The sequence below is a fragment of the Setaria italica genome, chromosome IV (genome assembly GCF_000263155.2).
Source record: "Setaria italica strain Yugu1 chromosome IV, Setaria_italica_v2.0, whole genome shotgun sequence".
NCBI lineage: Eukaryota > Viridiplantae > Streptophyta > Magnoliopsida > Poales > Poaceae > Setaria > Setaria italica.
This window is the reverse complement of record NC_028453.1, coordinates 40,057,779-40,077,885: the sequence shown is the minus strand read 5'-3', so window position 1 is coordinate 40,077,885 and position 20,107 is coordinate 40,057,779. Positions and strand designations below refer to the sequence as shown.

At 45.0% G+C, this 20,107-nt stretch overlaps 5 protein-coding genes across 9 annotated transcripts in view; 4 read left to right on the top strand and 1 right to left on the bottom strand.

Annotated features, from left to right (window-relative positions):
• LOC101756229 (putative 4-hydroxy-4-methyl-2-oxoglutarate aldolase 2) lies at positions 1-2,131 on the top strand. Its single transcript, XM_004966483.2, has 2 exons — positions 1-297; positions 1,405-2,131. The coding sequence occupies exon 2, from the start codon at positions 1,418-1,420 to the stop codon at positions 1,922-1,924; it is 507 nt and encodes a 168-aa protein (XP_004966540.1). The 5' UTR covers positions 1-297; positions 1,405-1,417; the 3' UTR covers positions 1,925-2,131.
• A 252-nt stretch (positions 2,132-2,383) lies between these two features.
• Positions 2,384-5,915, top strand: LOC101755547 (uncharacterized protein At2g02148). Of its 5 annotated transcripts, none has more exons than XR_002677235.1 (8): positions 2,384-2,570; positions 3,004-3,127; positions 3,226-3,564; positions 3,643-3,805; positions 4,470-4,590; positions 4,694-4,784; positions 4,980-5,121; positions 5,542-5,915. XR_002677235.1 is itself a non-coding variant. In XM_004966481.2 (8 exons), exons 1-8 carry the CDS (start codon positions 2,451-2,453, stop codon positions 5,641-5,643), a joined length of 1,293 nt encoding a protein of 430 aa, XP_004966538.1. In that variant the 5' UTR covers positions 2,384-2,450; the 3' UTR covers positions 5,644-5,915. The 5 variants fall into 5 exon arrangements, 4 of the variants coding, with proteins under 4 accessions (XP_004966538.1, XP_022681427.1, XP_012700600.1 ...); XM_004966481.2 differs by having other exon boundaries at positions 4,694-4,754; positions 4,978-5,240; XM_022825692.1 differs by lacking the exon at positions 4,694-4,784.
• Positions 5,916-6,739: 824 nt separating this feature from the next.
• LOC101755142 (putative disease resistance RPP13-like protein 1) lies at positions 6,740-11,354 on the top strand. Its single transcript, XM_004966480.4, has 3 exons — positions 6,740-7,170; positions 7,527-10,797; positions 10,910-11,354. The coding sequence occupies exon 2, from the start codon at positions 7,543-7,545 to the stop codon at positions 10,771-10,773; it is 3,231 nt and encodes a 1,076-aa protein (XP_004966537.1). The 5' UTR covers positions 6,740-7,170; positions 7,527-7,542; the 3' UTR covers positions 10,774-10,797; positions 10,910-11,354.
• A 693-nt stretch (positions 11,355-12,047) lies between these two features.
• LOC101754478 (sucrose synthase 7) lies at positions 12,048-16,284 on the top strand. Its single transcript, XM_004966478.3, has 16 exons — positions 12,048-12,211; positions 12,313-12,445; positions 12,538-12,692; positions 12,782-12,977; positions 13,078-13,196; positions 13,287-13,599; positions 13,701-13,877; positions 13,947-14,063; positions 14,145-14,311; positions 14,396-14,620; positions 14,706-15,027; positions 15,111-15,355; positions 15,451-15,589; positions 15,701-15,792; positions 15,891-15,914; positions 16,006-16,284. The coding sequence occupies exons 1-16, from the start codon at positions 12,111-12,113 to the stop codon at positions 16,049-16,051; spliced, it is 2,571 nt and encodes an 856-aa protein (XP_004966535.2). The 5' UTR covers positions 12,048-12,110; the 3' UTR covers positions 16,052-16,284.
• Positions 16,285-16,407: 123 nt separating this feature from the next.
• The window catches only part of LOC101754081 (protein argonaute 1D-like), a 7,658-nt gene continuing 3,958 nt past the window's right edge, over positions 16,408-20,107 (bottom strand). Inside the window, 13 exon segments of the mRNA XM_012845069.2 lie at positions 16,408-16,950; positions 17,050-17,081; positions 17,191-17,359; positions 17,455-17,590; positions 17,695-17,758; positions 17,846-17,908; positions 18,001-18,143; positions 18,222-18,359; positions 18,438-18,559; positions 18,653-18,818; positions 18,905-19,027; positions 19,477-19,548; positions 19,730-19,837. Of these exon segments, the coding sequence (XP_012700523.1) occupies positions 16,733-16,950; positions 17,050-17,081; positions 17,191-17,359; positions 17,455-17,590; positions 17,695-17,758; positions 17,846-17,908; positions 18,001-18,143; positions 18,222-18,359; positions 18,438-18,559; positions 18,653-18,818; positions 18,905-19,027; positions 19,477-19,548; positions 19,730-19,837 (1,554 nt within the window). The 3' untranslated portion in view covers positions 16,408-16,732.

Genomic DNA, 20,107 nt, shown 5'->3' with positions numbered 1-20,107 from the left:
TCCCCTCCCTGTGTCACTGTGTGCGTGTGTCCACGTCCCCTGCCGCTGCCGGATCGGCGGATCGGATCCTCCTCCACCACCACCCCACCAGCCACTGCCCCCAACCCAACCCTAGCCCCATTCGTTCCGCCCGATCTCGATCGTGGTCGGCGGCCCCTCTTCTCCCCTTTCACCGCCGGGGCGCCGCCATCACCGCCGCGCCCACCCGCACCCTTCTCGCTCACTCTCCCTCCTTTCTTGGTCTTCCTTTCCTGGCGGCGACGACTGGGCCCTTTGCCGGCGACGAGCCCCCACCAGGTATGCCCTTCCCTTCCCTTCCCTTCCTGCTGCACGCAACGGAGACCCTAGGATAAGCTATTTGTATTTGGATCCCACCCAGTTGCTGTGCGCAACGGCGGTTTTGTTTGCACAAATTGTCTGGGTCCGCCCCTGATTGCTACCAATTGTAATAATTCGATGGATTGGATCGTGTGCCTTGCATTCCATCCATGCACTTCTACATGGATTTATGTCACTTCCCTGTGTTTCATCATGAGCTAAAAAACCTTCTTTTGGTGCAAGGTGCCCACTTTAGATGCCGCATCAGCCATAGCAACGAGTTGTCGTGTTGCACCGCTTCCTATACTTGGGGTGTAAAACGAATTGTTATTGTGGTGAAATACGTAGCTGTTTTCATGCTCGTGCAAGAGACATGTTCCTTTCTCGATTCACTCCAATCATAATATATTCATTTTTTTTCTGAATTAAACCCATGGATAGTTTCAGATTCACAAGTCATAACCAAAACATACAGAGTTTCGCCTCTTAGGAAATGACCTGTAACATATGCTGAACCGTTTTAGAGCTTTGCGCCTTTATGCCGAGTCAGACAGTGCCTCTTATCGTTTTTCCTTTTCCCTTTTTCACTGGAGCTGTATGGACTTAGCTCTGCTTCTAAATGTGAGCCTATGAGGTAGTGACGAAAGGGCAAGTTCATGTTAGACGACCTGCTTAAACTTTTTGTTCAGAAAGATGTTCTTCTTTCAAATAGACAGACATGTTTGGGTCTCTCAGTTGAGGCTAGTATTGTGGTTTACGTTTTTCATGGAAGACTGGACCTTATGTTTCTTTGGGTTGATGTTTGCTGGTGCACTACTAAAAAAATTGGTTCTGCTCCATGGCAGTTTGACAGTTAAATCATGGAAAAAAATTCCTGATGTTAGCTAAGTGGAACCATTACATTTATCTTCTGCTAGGGATCTATACATGACTGCTGTTAATAATTCTGGATGTCATCTATCAGTCTTCAAGTTCCATAGATTTAAAGATGTTCTTCTTTAGAGAATTTGTTGTTACTCTTACGCAAGGAATAGCTTGATTTCTTTTGGGTTTGTGTTTTGTTTCTTCTCTTCTGATGACAAGCAGGAGTGAAGCTAATATGGCTGCCTTGCCATTGGCCACCGCTGAAGTATGCGATGCTAATCCTCATTTGATTATGAATGGCGAGCTTCGTGCTCTCCATCCCATCTTCCAAATCTACGGAAGGCGCCAAGTTTTTGCTGGTCCTATTGTGACACTGAAGGTCTATGAGGACAATGTTCTGATCCGTGAGTTCCTTGAGGAGAAAGGCCACGGCAGGGTCCTTGTAGTTGATGGTGGTGGGAGCATGCGCTGTGCCATACTGGGTGGCAACCCTGTCCAGCAGGCACAGAACAATGGGTGGGCCGGCATTGTGGTGAACGGCTGCATCAGGGATGTTGATGAGATTAATGGCTGCGACATTGGTGTCCGAGCTCTCAACTCCCACCCCATGAAGGCAAACAAGAAGGGCATTGGTGAGAAGCATGTCCCCGTGACCATTGCGGGAACTAGGATTTGCGACGGGGAGTGGCTCTATGCTGATACGGACGGCATTCTTGTCTCGAGGACGGAATTGACTGTGTAGATCCATTCCCCCTTTGCACGTGTGTATAAGAATTGGGCGCATAAAGCAGGGCTGCTCCTGACCTTGCTTGCCCTCTTGGTGTTATGTCTGAACTTGTAATAATGGATTGTTGTTGGATCGTACGGTTACCTGGAATAATTGGATGTTACAGATTGTTGTTGATAAATTTTTGTTGATTATGAAAATAGCAACTCTTATTCTGGTGAATTTTCTTCCACTACATGACTTACATTTGCATTTCCTTTGTACTTCTGAAGCGGAGTGTTGTGTGCCTTGACGACCTTTGAGAGAATTCCTGTGCCTGCCTTGTTCAGGCAAATTCCGTTGTATGAAAAATGCTTACCATATTGTGCTCGAGAAAGTAGAATGGGCCAACAGCCGAATTGTGGGCCACGATTGGGCCGGCCCAACGTACTGCCTGCTCCAGTTCTCCTCTCACTGGCCGCCGGAGTTGAGAAATCCCAGTGGGTGAGGGGGCGGGGGGGTCTCGGCACTCTCCCCCTCTTGCGCTGCTTGCCGGTGCGCGATGCGGGGCCGTGGGTACGACGCCGGCTTCCTCGGCGATGACGTCGACCCGGAGGCCATCACCAACGACGACGCCGGCCGCCGGGGGGACAGCCTCGTCGCGGCTGACTCCAGCTCCGTGGTACCGACCTCTCCTTCTCTCGCACTCCTCTCAACTAAGGACTAATCCAGTGCCGACTACCGACGGGGCTATGGCGCCACGGGTATCTATCAGGCCATTCTTTCTTTTTCATTATAAATTGTTGGTGTGGTGCGATTTGGTCATTTGGGGGGAGGCAAGCGACGATCTGCCTGGGTGGGCATTCTTTTCTTTAGCGCGACTAGTATTCTGCGACTTACCCTATCTACCTAGGAAAAACTGCTACTTTTCATGTCTGAAATATGCTTAGTTTTCATGGAAAGGTTGCAATCGTCCTTGGTTTCATAATATTTAGCTAAAACAATGAGTCATTTTCTTGTGATGATGGCTGCAAATGGAATTTGTTTCCTTTTCGTGATTGTATCCTGTACACCAATGTAGGAGCTCGAGTAATAACTGCTGTTTCCTCTGCTAGGATTGCATGCATGGATCATGTAGCAGCTCTTTGAGCCTCCATGGTGTAAGAGTTGATGATGAACAATCGGCTCTTGATAACAGCAGCAGACCCTCCAGTCCTTTTGATATCCTGACTCCTCAAGGTAGTGCCCCGTGAAGTACATTTAGTTTTGTTGTACCATTTTTCACCCTCCCTCCCTCCCATGCTTATGCTGTAACAACATTTCTCCCTTGGTTGCAGATGTTCTCCCTATTGAAATGGCAAGATCTAGGTTCTTGGACCTCGTTGTTGATTATTTTATAAGTGAGCATGTTGTTGAGACGGTGGAATGCTCTAGCTCGGACTTTAGCCAGGTTGATGATAAATCAAGCAAAAGAAAGCAACAGGGGGTTCGATATGAGGGTGATCCTATGATTGCTTTGCCATTAATGTATATAGCAAACTTGTATGAAACCTTGGTCAGTGATGTCAATGTGCGTCTTGCGTCTTTGATTGGGTTCCGTGAGAAATCTATAGGGCTAGCTCTTGAAGCTTCCGGTGGCTTGTACAGGAAACTGATTCAAAGGTTCCCAAAGAAAGGTATGATGGCTCATTATAAATGTTTACTCTGCACAACATTATCTGATGTTATGTTCTTAAGTCTGATTCGATGCATAGGCCCTTGCAGCTTCAAGAGGAGGGAGTTAGCGACTTCTCATTCAACTAGGACAAAGTTTCCTGAACTTGTGGTTCAAGAAGAAAAACGAGTTCGTTTTGTTGTAATTAACGGATTGGCAATCATAGAGAGGCCAGACAATATGAGAATGGAGGATGCAGAATGGTAGGGCTTCTAATTTACACAATGTTAGCTGCTTAGCTTCCTTTGCTTCTAAGGTTGGCTCAGTGTCTGGGATAGTATATGGAAATTCCTGTATTTACCCTTGCCGCAATGATTGTCTTTTTGCTATTCAATTTGTGGTAGTGGGTCGGTTCAATAAAACATAATCTTTCTAGTGGACCAACGATTGTCTTTCGCAAAACTGCATGTTCTTGGACCACAATACTATCTTGTTAACTATTCCTTTTGAACAGTTATGGGCCATTTGTATCCTTGGATGGCACAGAATTTTGCCCTGTGCCCAAAAATGTCCTAAGGCAATTGTTGAATATTTCTATATTCCATTAAGCTATCTGCCATCGCAGGGGAAGGGGATTAACTGTGGTAATCTACAGAATCGATTTCTTGTTAACGGCCATTCATTTAAATTAGACAGGCATGGTATCTGCACTCATAATGAATGCTTTCAGTTTATAATGAACTTCAAATAAGAACTCAAAACTTTGGCAGTAAAACAAAGCCCTAGGTTCATTGATTTCAATAACAATTTACTAGGAAAACCTCTGTTTATTTTCCTGTACCGTTGCTTGTTCTTTTGGTTGCACAAAAGCCTCTGATATCCTGTTATGACTTTGTTCTCCTTTTCATCGTATCCCAAAATGTGAAGGTTCAAAAGATTGACTGGTCGAAGTGAAGTTGCTATTTGTTCAAGAGATTATAAATTCTATTCACCCCGGCATAAGTTCAGGCGCTCTCCGCAGGCAGCATTTGACATCCCTGAGACAAGTGTAAGTTGAAATGTTGAATACTGGGCTTCAGAGAATGCAAAATTGCAGCCAAACTGAGTAACTTACTTTTTATATTATTATTAATCCCTTGTAATTTGTTTAGGCTTTGGCAGAGAATGAGAATTCTCCATTGGTTTGTTCATCAGGATTCCGCCCACCAAATGAGCTAACTTTATGTTTTTACTTCACTCATGGTAGTAGCAAGTAGCATCGTGCATTTACAATTTTTTGCCTGCTGCCCACCTGGTTCATCAGTTCTTATTAGCTTGTTTTTGTGGCGGCATCATCAAGTAAATTCTTATATAAGTGCAAATAGTTGGTAGATCGTTCTTGTTTATCTACCAATCTAACTCAACTCACTGGCTAATACATAGCTTGATGTGTTCCAGATACAAAATCAGCACCAGTCAACATCAAAGAGACATATTGAACAGCTAGAAAATCAACCTTATTTACACCTTTTCCATCAATCGGAGGATGATACCATTCAGCAAGTACAACATTGTACCCAGTTCCCTCCCGTTCATCAATGTACGAGCGCCCCACATTTGTCAGATAACCCCCAAAACCAGCAGCAGGCTTATTTATCTCAGCATATATCTTGCTTGCAAGTTGGACAAGGTCATCTTGGAGGACGCATGCATATTATTGTTAGTAACCTTCTTCAATTTAGCATTGGCAACAGTTATCAACTTCATGCAGTTTTATCATGATTTGCCCTTGAACTTAATTTTGTTCACAAAGAGAGTTGTTGGCTTGGGCTTGGAAATCAAGCTTGTATGCACTTGTTATGGCTGAAGTACTGAACAAAAGATTAGCAATTGAACATAAGTTCTCATTTTGCTGCCTCCAGTTGTTGTAGGAGTTCCATTAGATCATAGTTGTCATGCCCTGCTATCTAATGCTACCTTATTTTATCCCTTGCCTTGATGGTGTATTTTTGTATTTCAGCCAACCAGCCCTGCCAAGTTCTGTGATGAGTGTGGTTCCCCATATTTAAGGGCAACATCGAAATTCTGCTCAGAGTGTGGCACCAAGAGGCTAGGGATGTGACTGCCCTGATCAATGTGTATATATAGATAATAGGTCTGTTTTTGTAGTGCTGTACTCTATGCTCGATGAAGTTAGTGCATCTTTGAAGTTCTGTAGCAGAAAGCCTATCTTTGAGATGACTCACCAGGGGACATCACCAGTCATTGTATTGGTCTAGCATCTGTAGTTTTTATCTTTTACTTGAGCAGTTGAGCTACACGGCCATGCTTTGTCATCATTCTTCTGAAGAGTTTTAGTAATTTCACGTTCTAATTGCATCTTACTTATTATGATTCTTGATTGTTTTTCTGCGTAAGTTCTGGATATCATCAGGGCATCAGGCTGGCCGGCCTCTGAACTACTTACATTTGCCAGCTTTTTAATCTCAACTGTGTAGTTGAGTGAGTTCTGGTTAAGCAATAGTATGTAGATATTGATGACACGACACGAGCTTCTGAGGACTGCTAGAAAGAAAAAAAAAAGGACAGCAAAGCAGCAGGAGTGAGTCTTGTTGGAGACGAACGCAATGGTGACTTTTGGAGAGTCGTCCTGGCAGCTTCTCTTTTTAATTTCTTATTTTATAAATTGTTATTAGTTCATGTGGATCGTGGTGTGCAATAAGCCAATATGGTTGAGGGCGACCTGCATTGCCCATACATGGACATGGCTTTGCTGTCCCTGACAGACTATACTACTATATGCAGTGCCAGATCATTATACCAATTTAGTATTCTTTTCTTTTTCCTCTTTTGCTGACTAAACTAAATTTGGTGGTGAGGCCGACCATTTTTTTTTCATGAGTGCCTAAGCACCTTTTGATTAAAAAGAAAGCAGTTTACAGGCACAATCTCGATGAAGCCAATCAGAACCAGCACGAGAGCACAAAGGATCAAAGAAAAAAAACACTGAAGAAATACACAAACAACCACCACTAAGACGCGAAGTAACAAAGGCCGGCCACTTTTGACAACCACCACAAGACGCGAAGCAACAAAGGCCGGCCACTTTTGTTTCCTTGAGACAGTATAGGTATTATTTGCAGTCACACCCCTGTTGGTGCCCGGTATGAATAGCAGGAATTCAGCAGGGGCGTAGGTGTGAAGAAGCTCCCTCTGACTAAATGGGGACTTTCCGTCCTTGTTGCGTTGGTTGGTACAGCCGAGATGAGCTGCTGCTCATCGATCAGCCTCCTTCTTCTTCTTCCCCAGATTCCCAGAAGAAAAGAACGACCATTTCCACCTACCGGGCCGGCATCAGGTTTTTGTCTGCAGGAGGAGGATCGGATCGTATCATCCAACAGCTAGCTGCTTGATTTCATCTCATCAAGGTCGAGCCCTTCCTGACAGCGACAGATCCAGAAAGAAGAGGCTTTTGCATTGCATTTGGGGAGAAGAGCAGAGGGGAGAGAGGGGGGAAGGAGGAAGGTGGTGGCCGTCGAGGTGGTGACATTCGCTGTCGCCACCTTTAGGCCCTATCGCCTTTCCTCTTCCTCTCCCTCCTGCCCTGCTCTGCTTCGCCCCCAACCTTCTTCTTCTTTCTCCAGCAAAGGTATGTCAATCCATCTCCCTTTCCCAATTTCTTTTTCTCCATGTTGATCTCTTGTTCTTGATCTGATTATTAGAAGATTTCTTCTTGCCTCTTTGGTCTCACGATCTTGATCAATAATTTCGCTATGTTTCCATGAAGAGTAGTAGATTTTTAGGATTTCTTTCCATCCATTGTACATTTCCTGTATCTGTCGGCGTCATCTTCCAAAGATGAAAAAAGGAATTCCTTTGCAAAAAAAAAACACCAAAATCCCCAATCGTGCCGTCTCAGTAATTAAGAAATTTCCATGAAAACCAGATACTTTTCCTCTTCGGTGATCGCTCTGTGCTTACCAGAAAAAATTGCAACACAAGCAGGTGGGCCTCCATCGCGATGGTGCTCGACTCCTTCGTCAGGCGATGCACGGCTTCTCTGCACAACTTCGCCGGCCAGGACTCCTGCGCCGCCCTCGGCGTCGGGGACGACGTCAGGGCCCTCCTGGCCACGCTCTCGCGCATCAACGCCATCGTCTCCCACGAGGAGCGGAGGCGCGTCCTCACCGCCAAGCTTGACGCCTGGGTGGCGCAGGTCAAGGATGCCATGTACGACATTGACGACGTCCTCGACGTCTGCATCATCGAGGCCGGAAAGATCCTCGCCGACGACCGCCCACCCACGCCCAAGGTCCGATGCTTCTCCTGCTTCAAGCCTGCTGGCCCCCGCAAGTTCCGACATGAAATCGGATTCTCGATTAGAGATATTGATCTCAGGCTCAGGGAAGTCGAGGAGGAAATGCCCAGGCTTCCTGTCGGATCAACACACTACGATGCAAAAAGGGATTGGTCCAGTCATAATAGCGTCTGTAACAACTGTTATGATGCGGCTAAGCCGCAAGCAGTAGGGTCACAGGTCCACAAGGCTGTGGGTGGCCTTGTGCCAAGGATGCTTAGGGAGGGCAAGAAGAAGGTGGATGTCTTTGCCATTGTTGGTGCCGTGGGGATCGGCAAGACAACGCTTGCCAGGGAGATCTACAATGATGACAGGATGACTGAAAATTTCCCCATCTGTGTGTGGGTTAAGATGTCCAAGGATTTGTCGGAGGTAGCTTTCTTGAAGAAGATCATCACCGGTGCCGGTGCTAATGTTGGGGATACAGAGAACAGAGAGGAGCTCCTTGGCCTCCTCAGCTCTGCTCTTTCCAAGAGATTTCTGATTGTCCTAGATGACTTGGACAATCCAGGCATATGGGACAATCTGCTCAAAGATCCATTGGGAGATGGTGTGGCGAGAGGAAGAATACTGATCACAACTCGGAATGAGGAAGTGGCGTCAAGCATGAAGGCTATCGTCCACCGTGTTGATAAAATGGACACTGAGAATGCCTGGGCATTATTGTGCAAACAAGTTGATCCGGAATGCAATTCAGAGGAGCTTGCAGCATTGAAGGATGTCGGGATTAAGATTGCAGAGATATGTGACGGCCATCCTCTAGCAATCAAGGTCATTGCAGGTGTCCTGAGGTCAAGAGGCAACAGCAAGGCGGAGTGGGAGATGGTCCTGAATAATGATTCTTGGTCCATGCCTCCAATCGTTCCAGAAGTACCACAAGCTCTGTACGTGAGCTATGCTGACCTGCCTTCCGAGCTGAAGGAGTGTTTCCTCCGCTGTTCTCTGTATCCAGAAGAATGCTCCATTCAGCGCTTTGACCTTGTTCGGCGTTGGATTGCTGAAGGCATCGTAAATGCTGGAGACAACAAGTTGCTTGAAGAATCAGCTGAGGAGCATTATGTAGAATTAATAAGCAGAAACTTGTTACAACCTGATCCTGACAATGTTGAACGGTGCTGGATAACGCATGATCTTCTCCGCTCACTAGCCCGCTTTTTGATAGCAGACGAGAGTATCTTAATTCATGGTCAGCAGAAATTGAGCACCTCATTGTCAAAGCCTCGGCACCTCACATTCTGTAACATGGAAAACTGCTCGGAGGATCCAATTTCGCTGAAGCAGCAGATAAGCATAAGGTCACTGATGCTCTTCAAAAGCCCAAATGTCAGAGCAATAGATCCTCTCATCGAGTCAGCTCCATTGTTGCGTGTATTAGATTTGAGCAAGACAGCAGTAGAGGCACTCCCAAGATCCATTGGCAACTTGGTACATTTGAGGTACCTCAATCTTGATGGAACTCAGGTCAGAGATATGCCTTCTTCCATTGGATTTCTCATTAACTTGCAGACCTTGAGCCTTCAAGGTTGCCAAAGGTTACAGAGACTTCCTTGGTCCATCAGGGCATTGCTAGAGCTTAGATGCCTTCGTCTCGAGGGAACCTCCCTAAGCTATGTACCAAAGGGTGTTGGTGAACTGAAACATCTCAATCATCTATCTGGTCTAATCATTGGTCATGACAACAACGGACCTGAGGGTTGTGACTTAGATGACCTTAAAGCTTTGTCAGAATTAAGGCACCTTCACATAGAGAATTTGGATAGAGCTACTTCAGGTGCTAATGCACTTGCAAACAAGCCATTCCTAAAGGATCTATACCTCTCTGAGAAAGCACCTGTAATGGAAGAACAGCAACAGGAAGAACAGGAGAGCCAAGAGAACAAAGATGAATCAGTGATAGAAGAGAAGAAAGAACAGGAAGTAAGCAATGGTCAATGCAGTGGAGAGGAATCAGCCAAAGCCAGTGAAAAGATATGGAATGAGCTCATCCCTCCCAAGAGCATTGAGAAGCTAGTAATCAAGAACTACAGAGGTGTAAGGTTCCCAAATTGGATAAAAGGTCCCAAGCTAGGAACCTCCTTCCCCAGCCTTGTGCTTTTGGATCTTGAAAACTGCATGTCATGCACTAAACTGCCTTCACTAGGTCTCCTGGACCAGCTCAAGTCCCTGCAAATCTCAAATGTGGACTCAGTTGTCACCATTGGCTCGGAATTCCTGGGCACAACTGTACTTTCACCAGCCACTTCGTTTCCCAAGCTTGAGGTTTTGAAGCTCAGAAACATGAGGAGACTGGAAGAGTGGTCATTAGCTGTGGAGGAGAGCCAGGTACTGTTACCTTGTCTGAAGTCACTGCACATACAGTCCTGTCCTAAACTGAAAGCTCTACCAGAAGGCCTAAAACATGTGGCGCTGCGTGAACTTCATGTGGAGGGTGCATATAGCCTAACTGAAATCAAGGACCTGCCAAAACTGTCTGATGAGCTCCATCTCAAAGATAACAAGGCTCTTCAGAGGATCTCCAACCTGCCCATGCTTCATTCCCTTATTATTGACGACTGCTCCAAGCTGAAGCATGTGGCAGGCCTTGACGCGCTGCAATACCTCAGACTTGTGTTTCCCCCATCCACCGAGACATTTTATTTCGAAGAGCTAATCATCTTCTGGAGCATTGCCTTCCCGCGGTGGCTGGAACTACTGATTCAAAAGTGCAGAGGCCTGCGACGGTTTGAGTTGCAGTGCAGTCTTTCGTTACTCAGGAGCTGCCTGGACGGTGGCAAGAACTGGCACATCGTTCAGCAGATCCCTGAGGTGCGCATCATAAGTTGTGATGGCAAGAGGTACATTAGGTACAACAAGAGCCGTCGCATCTACGAAACAAATGCCCAGTCTGAAGAGTGAAGCCATTCTGAAAATCTTTGTGCGGTATGTTCCTTGCACCCTTCAGAATCTTGCTTATCCTGTATAAATTATCTTATTATATGTTAGGGTACTAACAGCAGCTCACACATGCATTTTGTGTTCCTTTCTCTTGCAGACACTGGCTTGTTTTGGTACAGCCACACGTTTCAGTTGTCCCTTGTGGATTGTTCCGGGAGTTTGTATTTATATTGAGAGCTTGTATTCACGATTGATCCAGGAGTTTTCATTTGTTTTGAGGGTCTTGAGTTTTTACCACTCTATGCCTTAGAAATCTTTCGCAACAAAAAAAAGGATATATGCACTGGAATGATATGATGGTTTGGGGAGCCCTGAGGAAAAGCATGGTTCTCTCTGCTGAATCAGTCTGCAGATGCTCACGTTTTCTTGACCTCTTAGTATGGGTATCCTTCACCAGGACTCAATATGTGTGTAATTCTTTTCTGTTTCCTGGTTATGGTGGTCTGTAAATTGTAAGATTTGGGTTTGATGGATTTTGACTTGTATTTGCGGTTAAATATAAGGCCCTCTTCCTGGCTCAAAAATATGACTTTTGTTTTACAGTTGACCAGTCACTGTAAATGCTGGCAGAATTTAACGATTTGGTCTAGATTAACAAAAAATAGCCCTTTACGTAACGTACTTGGTATATCTGTAAGCTAGAGTGTGGCAAATCAGAAACAAATTGTTGTGCCCTTAATCATCAGAACGTAGCTTATTTCTCAAGTTACTGCATGGCCGCTGCGACTGGCAAAATAACTGGTATCACGCCAAATGTGCATAAAAATGTGTGGGTTGGCACCCAGGTTGTCAGGAAGCCCGTTACTGGGATCCAATGTAAAGCATAAAACCATGAGACCGTATGCTTGTGTTCAGGATGAGCTGTACATTGTTTTCATATGCAAGTTATCCAATTCCAACCCCAGCGGTTGATGTTGGACTTTCCAACGAGGTAACTCGTACTAATTGCAGAATAATTAAAGAAATCCCTTTCTTTCCATTTATAGGGTAGGGAGAATGTATGGTAATAAAATCAATCCAAGGAATCTTACAATGATACGGCGTTGGTGTTCATGCCTTTCTTTTTTTTGAAACCATTTCATGCCTTTCTTGCCTTGCATGTTTCTTCAGCATAATGCTTTCTCCCCTTCGCGCCATCTCCCATTTCCAGCTGGTGTCCACAGAAAGAAAACCTTGTCAAGAGACTAATGTTTTATGCTCTCTTCTATAAATTGATGCCCCATCAACACCCAGCCAGTCACAGCATTCTTCCTCCTCCGATCCATAGCATTCTTCTTTGTTCCCATTCCCAGGCCAGCATGGCGTCCAACCTCAGCTTCAAGAGGACGGACAGCATTGCAGATAGCATGCCCGATGCGCTAAGGCAAAGCCGGTACCAGATGAAGAGATGCTTCCAGAGGTAAACCCGATTTAAATGAAGTCACCACGATGGATTCAGATGATTTTCATTTGCAATGCTAAAAGTTTTTTCTTTTTCTTTTGGGTATGACAATGTTTCAGGTATGTGTCCAAGGGAAAGAGGCTCTTGAAGAACCAGCAGCTCCTAGAGGAGCTGGAGAAATCACTGGATGACAAAGTCGAGAAGGAAAAGCTTGTCGAAGGCTTCCTCGGTTACATTATTTGTTCGACACCGGTAATCTCATCTCGATTTAAAATCTTCTGCAGACAACATCAAGTTTGATGGAATGGTCTCGTATTAACTCAAATAACTTGTTATCCCTGCAGGAAGCAGTGGTGCTACCACCCTATGTTGCATTTGCTGTCAGGATGAATCCTGGCATCTGGGAGTACGTCAAAGTTCATTCCGACGATCTGTCGGTCGAAGGAATCACACCGTCTGAGTATCTCAAGTTCAAGGAGACATTATATGACGAGAACTGGTATGCAGTCTTCACCAATCAAATACTAGGAGCCTTTACATTGATCACAAATGTATTGATGCCAGCTGAAACTGTATCTGAATCTTCAGGGCCAAGGATGACAACTCACTGGAAGTCGATTTCGGTGCTCTTGACCTCTCAACGCCGCATCTCACACTGCCGTCATCCATAGGAAACGGGCTCCAGTTTGTCTCCAAATTTATGTCTTCAAAGCTGGGCGACAAGCCTGAAACTAGCATGAAACCGTTGCTGGACTATTTGCTTTCACTAAACTACCGTGGTGAGGTACGGATATCTGATCACCTCTTCATGGTGGATATACTAGTGTCAAAAATGAGCAACCAAGTGAACTTAATTATATCCTGATCACCTCATGAACATGCAGAAGCTGATGATTAACGATATCATTGACACGGTGAACAAGCTTCAGACAGCGCTGCTACTTGCTGAGGTATTCGTCAGCGGGCTGCCAAGATACACGCCATTCGCCAAGTTTGAACAAAGGTGAGATTTCTATCTCAAGAACATAAAAATTCTTTGTGCGAATACTAGATATTGTGCCTAAGGTTCCTGAATACAACACTGGTGTTGCAGGTTTCAAGAGTGGGGATTGGAGAAAGGGTGGGGTGACACTGCTGAAAGGTGCAAAGAGACACTGAATTGCCTGTCTGAAGTGCTACAAGCGCCAGACCCTATCAACATGGAGAAGTTCTTCAGCAGAGTTCCAACCATATTCAACATCGTCGTCTTCTCCATTCACGGTTACTTTGGCCAAGAGAAGGTTCTTGGCTTGCCAGATACCGGCGGTCAGGTGGTCTACATCCTGGACCAAGTCAGGGCCCTTGAAGAGGAGTTGCTGCAAAGAATCAAGCAGCAGGGTTTGAAAGTAACACCAAAGATTCTTGTGGTAAAGTTCATGACGTCATGATCCATATCTGCTCAATTTTAATATATATATATATAGATAGATAGATATAGATGTCCTAACGGCTGATAATGTTCCTGCAGCTAACAAGACTGATACCAGATGCCAAGGGCACAAAATGCAACGTGGAGCTCGAGCCAGTTGAAAACACAAAACATTGCAGCATACTTCGTGTGCCATTCAAGACTGAAGACGGCAAGGATTTGCGCCAGTGGGTGTCCCGGTTTGACATCTACCCATACCTAGAGAGATATGCCCAGGTTTGCCAGCTGTCAGTTCTTACGCCTATGATATTCCAATAAGTGCCCTGCTCACAGTAGCAATTTCAGGATTCTTGTGCCAAAATTCTTGACATTTTGGAGGGTAAGCCAGACCTGATCATCGGCAACTACACCGATGGCAATTTGGTGGCGTCCCTCATGTCAAGCAAGCTTGGGGTCACTCAGGTTCATGACAATTGAAGTCTTGCAAGATTACTTCTGCTACCAACAAAAATTTGGTATGACACAAAATGATTTTACTGACAGGGGACAATCGCACACGCTCTGGAGAAGACGAAGTATGAAGATTCAGATGTCAAGTGGAGAGATCTAGACCAGAAGTACCACTTCTCCTGCCAATTCACCGCTGATATGATTGCCATGAACACCAGTGACTTCATCATCACCAGCACATACCAAGAAATTGCTGGAAGGTCAGTATAATGCATCTCACTGTATCTTCAGAACACTGACCACTACTTAATCCTAGAAGCCTGAAACATGAACATATGGTGCAGCAAAGAGAAGCCTGGCCAATATGAGCACCACTACGCGTTCACAATGCCAGGGCTTTGCCGCTACGCCACGGGCATTAATGTCTTTGATCCAAAGTTCAACATTGCTGCACCCGGTGCTGACCAGTCCATCTACTTCCCCTTCACTCAGAAGCAGAAGCGGCTGACAGATTTACACCCACAGATTGAGGAGTTGCTCTACAGCAAGCAGGACACCGATGAACACATGTAAGTTTTTTTTTCCTTTTCCCAAAAGACACAAAATCTCTTCCACAGGTCCGATTTGCTAATTGCTGTGCTGCCATAAAATCAGAGGGTATCTGGCAGACAGAAACAAGCCAATCATCTTCTCAATGGCAAGGCTGGACAAGGTGAAGAACATCACTGGACTAGTGGAGTGGTATGGCCAGAACAGGAAGCTGAGGGACCTGGTAAACCTTGTTGTGGTCGCTGGCCTGCTGGAGGCATCACAGTCCAAGGACCGGGAAGAGATTGAAGAGATCAACAAAATGCACAACCTGATCGACAAGTACCAGCTTAAAGGACAGATCCGCTGGATCAAGGCACAGACTGACCGTGTCCGCAACGGTGAGCTGTACCGTTGCATTGCTGATACAAAGGGTGCATTTGTTCAGGTATGCATTAGCTTCTATGCTGAAAGTTGCAGAGAATCAAACTCAACTCTAACCTTTTAACATAATGTCTACTGTGGTTTCAGCCTGCACTTTATGAAGCATTTGGGCTGACAGTGATTGAGGCGATGAACTGCGGCTTGACAACCTTTGCGACAAATCAGGGAGGACCGGCAGAGATCATAGTGGATGGTGTCTCCGGTTTCCACATAAATCCCATGAACGGCAGGGAGGCAAGCAACAAGATTGCAGATTTCTTCCAAAAGTGCAAGGAAGACCCAAGCTACTGGAACAAGGTGTCCACTGCTGGGCTTCAGCGCATCTACGAATGGTAGGTGCCATACCATAACATGACTGACCTAATATCTCTTGGATGCATCTGATGAAAAAACAGTAAAACTAAACATGCGTTGAACATGATGGCAGCTACACATGGAAGATTTATGCAACTAAGGTCCTGAACATGGGTTCAACGTATACATTCTGGAAGACTCTGAACAAGGAAGAGAGGGCTGCCAAACAGCGCTATCTGCAGATGTTCTACAATCTTCAGTTCAGGAATCTGGTGAGTTGTGAATAAATCTGGCTATCTGATGCTGTGGTGACAGCGTTGCAATCATCAGGACTGTAGTAATAGGAGATATCTGATGAATGATGCTATATATCATCCGTGCAGGCAAAGACCGTACCAAGAGTATTCGAACATCCTCCGCAAACCCCAGCAGGCGCAGGGCCTAGTACAGTGACAGTAGTAAGACCGAAAGAAAGGCAAGTGTGCCCACTCTTAAGAACTTTACTGAAGAGAGACCGGGGAAGCAACTGACTGACCCATTTGTTGTTTCACAATCCAAATTTGGATGCTGCAGAAAGCCACAGACTAGGATTCAGAGGTAAGGCCTCTCCCCAACTTGCACGAATTTAACTTCAAACCTACCAATAAAACGATGAGCTAGTGTCGCTTAATACTAATTGTTTTCTCAGGATCATGACCAGCCTGATGGGGAACAAGTCTTCAACTTCTGACTAGAACGTATTGAACCAGAGAGATGTGGTGATATGATACCCTGAAGCCAAGGTCCTCGTGGCTGCACATATTCCATTGATACCGGACCGGAGTGTATTGTAAAGTGTATGCATGTGTGTGGATGCCATTGTGTTGATTGTAATTGTAGAGATGGATGATGTAAAGCGATTGAAAGTGTACATGGTTACAATTGATAATAATATACCACAAGGACTGAAGGATGCTGAATCCAAGAATGGGCATGCAGTTCCCTAAAGAAAACGCATTTCATGACCATGCAAGGCAATGGCCAGCAGCTGATGCATGCCTGGCACCCCAGATAGCAAGCAAAACTTTGAAAATCCAAATGCACACCACAGTTCACAACAAAATGTCCCAGATAGCAAATTCTGAAATAGCAGCCAAGCAAATTCTGAAAATGCAAATGGCAACTGACAACAATAACAACATGATAGGATCCACAATGAACATAATAGAGGTTCATAACAACATATGGGATCCCTCCAGTGCAGCAAGCAAGGCCTAGGGCTGAATAGTATGACTGGCAATAGTAGCAAGCAGATTATTACTACTGACCAATAAACGACTCGAATTTCAGGCAGGCTGGCTGGCTGCTTATCTTATCGAGGATCAAAAGCAGCGCTACTGCATGGCTAGCTTGTAGAGACAGGCAGGCAGGCTCCATCAGCAGTAGAACATGACGTTCTTGACGCTGTCCTTGAGCGCGGGGAGGGGCCTGACGGCTCCGCCGGTGGCCGCTCGGGTGCTGCGTGACGTCGACGAGCTGGACGGCGCTCCGCCTCCACGGACGCCACTTGCCAGCGACCCGCTTTCCGAGCTGTCGGGCTCCATGTAGAACCGGGCGCGGAAAGCAGCCAGATGAGCGTAGTACGCTGGTGGGACTGCATTTTGGTTTGATGGTCACGGATAAAATAAGTCATTCATAAACCAAGGCAACAGACTGATCGATTCAACCATATTTCTTTCAGAAAGCGGCTTACCAATAGATACAGAGCGCGTGCACCTCGCATAACTGCACAAGCAATTCAAACAGTTATATAGTATCATCGCTTTAAGCAGCTGGGACATGGTTGAGTTGAGATCTAGATGAACTACTAGCAAATAAGAGTGGCCAAGCTTACGTGTAGCAGAGGTTGTTGGTAAGGGTCTGCAGTGCATCAGCTGTGAAGTTGTTCTCATCCCACAGGACATGGTAGTGAGCAGGACGGCTTGTGCCCTTGATGCCAGCGTGGCTGCACAGGAAGAAGTCAAACTCTGTAGGGTGGCAGATCTTCGAGTCCACAACAGTACCTGCAAGCATTGCTCCCTAGTTAGATTAGGCAGATCATGGTCCAGGGACAGAATGTTTTGATACATACAGCATTCCTAAAACAATTAATACTCACCAGGAAGTATGTTGCCGCTCCTGTCAACTGAATTCTGATCATTGTGGTTGTGTGCAAAGAACCTTGTATGGTGCCGTTTCTGGACCACGATAAAAGTCACCTGTGGCTGGTAATTTGCTTCCAGCGATGCACATGCCTAAAGCAGATACGAAACATCAGCTAGTAAATCGCAACAGCCAGCCTCTTGCTATCTCCGTTGTGTTGTCTCAAAAAAAGGAAAGGGAAACTTAAAAAAGCTACCCTTCGGATTGCATCCAGCTCATGCAGTAGAACTTGGTAAAACTGCCCTTCACTCACACCATCCCTGCCAAAGGAAACCACATTAGCTAGCCAGTTACAGCAGGTATTTGCCTCAAAGCATGAGAGCAAATGTTTCTGTAAGAGCTCGTACCTGTAGAATAGTATCCTCTGAGGCTTTTGACCAGTTGATCTTTTGAAGGATATAAGAAGCTCCCTGCAAATGTGGATCTCAGCACGTATTACTTGAGCTCTAGGTAAAAAAGACAGACGAGAGGAAGGAGATGGAGGCCTTGGTGGAACACCTACCTGATCATGCCACCACAGATTGTTCCTCTCTGAGGATCATGTGTCACCTTATACAGATCCTCTATTAGCTCTTGCCTGTGAGATTGAGCAGAAACTAAACCAGCATACTTTGTCACCTCAGGCCAATCTTGGGACGCCACAACCTGCAGGGTTATAAAAACAATTGCAGGTTAATATTCAAATAATCAGTCACAAAACATGCGTTTGATAGCTCAACTTACAGCTGCAATGGAAGGGCTGCTATCTTCACCAGGATGAGGATGGGTTACATCCGCACCAAATATGATGGTAGGCCTGTCAGTCACCAAAGGAATGCGTCTTGACACTGCATCAACCAGTACAGTATTCCTTCCTCCAACCTTTGAAAGCAAAATTGTGTTGGGTTCAACAACTGGAAAATGCAACAAAAACAAAAGCAGACTCGATAGAAAACCAACCTTGACATTTAACTTCAGAGCAAGATTTGCCAGTATCTGTTTGTTCATCTTAAAAACTTGCTTCGCACAGCAGCACTGTGAAACTATCCCAAGGTCTATTTCGCAGACACGCTTCAAATCACCTGATACCAACATAGAGCGGTTGACAGCAACCATATCCACAATCACACAGGAATGAATATAAAACTGGCACACAGAGTTGTAAGTTTATATACCATAAAGAGAACCATTATTGTCAGGAAGTATTCCTATAAGCAAATCAAGCTCCTTGCGCTGTGGTCCGAGCATGTTCATTACATCATGGAACCTGGCTTTCAGAGCTCGCTCCACTTGATCAGGATGTGCATACATAGGTGGAAGAATAGGCTCCAAAGCAAAGTCCTACAGTCACCTTATATTATTACTTCGATAAACCAGTAGATGAAGTGGGTAATAGCCATTTCAGCATGTGTTTGAGGGATACTTGCCATTCCTGAGGCCTGGCACATGCGAGCAAGTTCACGACAGAATCCGCTTGCAACACTCTCTTGCACATTTCGAGCAAAATTGACGCAGAACCAGCTCCTGACTCTACCACCATTTACCATTTTCTAGATAGTAGAAAACGAAAATAAGTAGTAAATCTTTAGGCAAAGCAAATATTTTTTTTAGCAAAGTATAAAATTAGTAGTGCTAATAATTAGGAAATCGTCGGTGGTGGCATGGATGATCGAACAATATTTTAACACAGACGAAAATGCAAGAGATAAATTAATACTAGTAGCAGGAAAATCAAGAAGTGCAATTATATTAACCCACCATTTTTGTCATTCAAGAAATGCAATTATCTTAATGTGAATGCTAAATACAACTGTGCATATGATTTATTGCATTTTGAAGCTAAATGTGAAAGAGGCAGGTGGACAGCATCTTAAAAATTGCTCAGGTCTCGGAACACAAGCGCTTATGCATACCATTTCTTTATAACAATATAACCAATATAGCTATTTAGTTATAAATAATTTAGAAATTATTATTCAGAAATCTAAATGTTTAGTACCTTGTTCATCATATTCCACTGCCCAACTCTTGGCAAGCAGTCCTTCTCTCTGCCAGTCTCGTTATATTTGAGCTGCATCATTGGAAATAAAACAGAACAGGGTGGAAATGTTACAAAGAATTATGAGGTATGTTAATCATCCACTTTGTTATGACACCCACAAACAGGAGTTGCTATCACAGAAGGGTGATGAGAAAAAAAATAAAAGGTACTTCAAAAGATATTTCCTTAATGTGAGTGGGTTTCAACCTACCCGAGGAGCAGGTAAAATCCGTGCCTCAACTGAAGCCAAACGCTCACTGATCTTAATGCCAAACTCTTTAGCATAAGGATCCTCATGGTAAGAGTTATGATTCACCATCTGTGGGCACACAAAAAATAGGTTGTATTTTGTATAAGCATGCGATGTTGCCAAACGAAAGGAGAACCCCAAAATAACTGAAACTGGTGGGGGGGGGGGGGGGGGGGGGGTTGAAGTGGAATGAGAAAAGTGTACTCCTCATACGAATTAAGAAATAACTCTGTCTGCATGACATAATCATGTGAATGAAGTACCTCATTGATGCCTTCTCATTCACAATAGTTCTAATACTCTCTGAAATTATGGCAGAAAGTTCATGCCATATTTTGA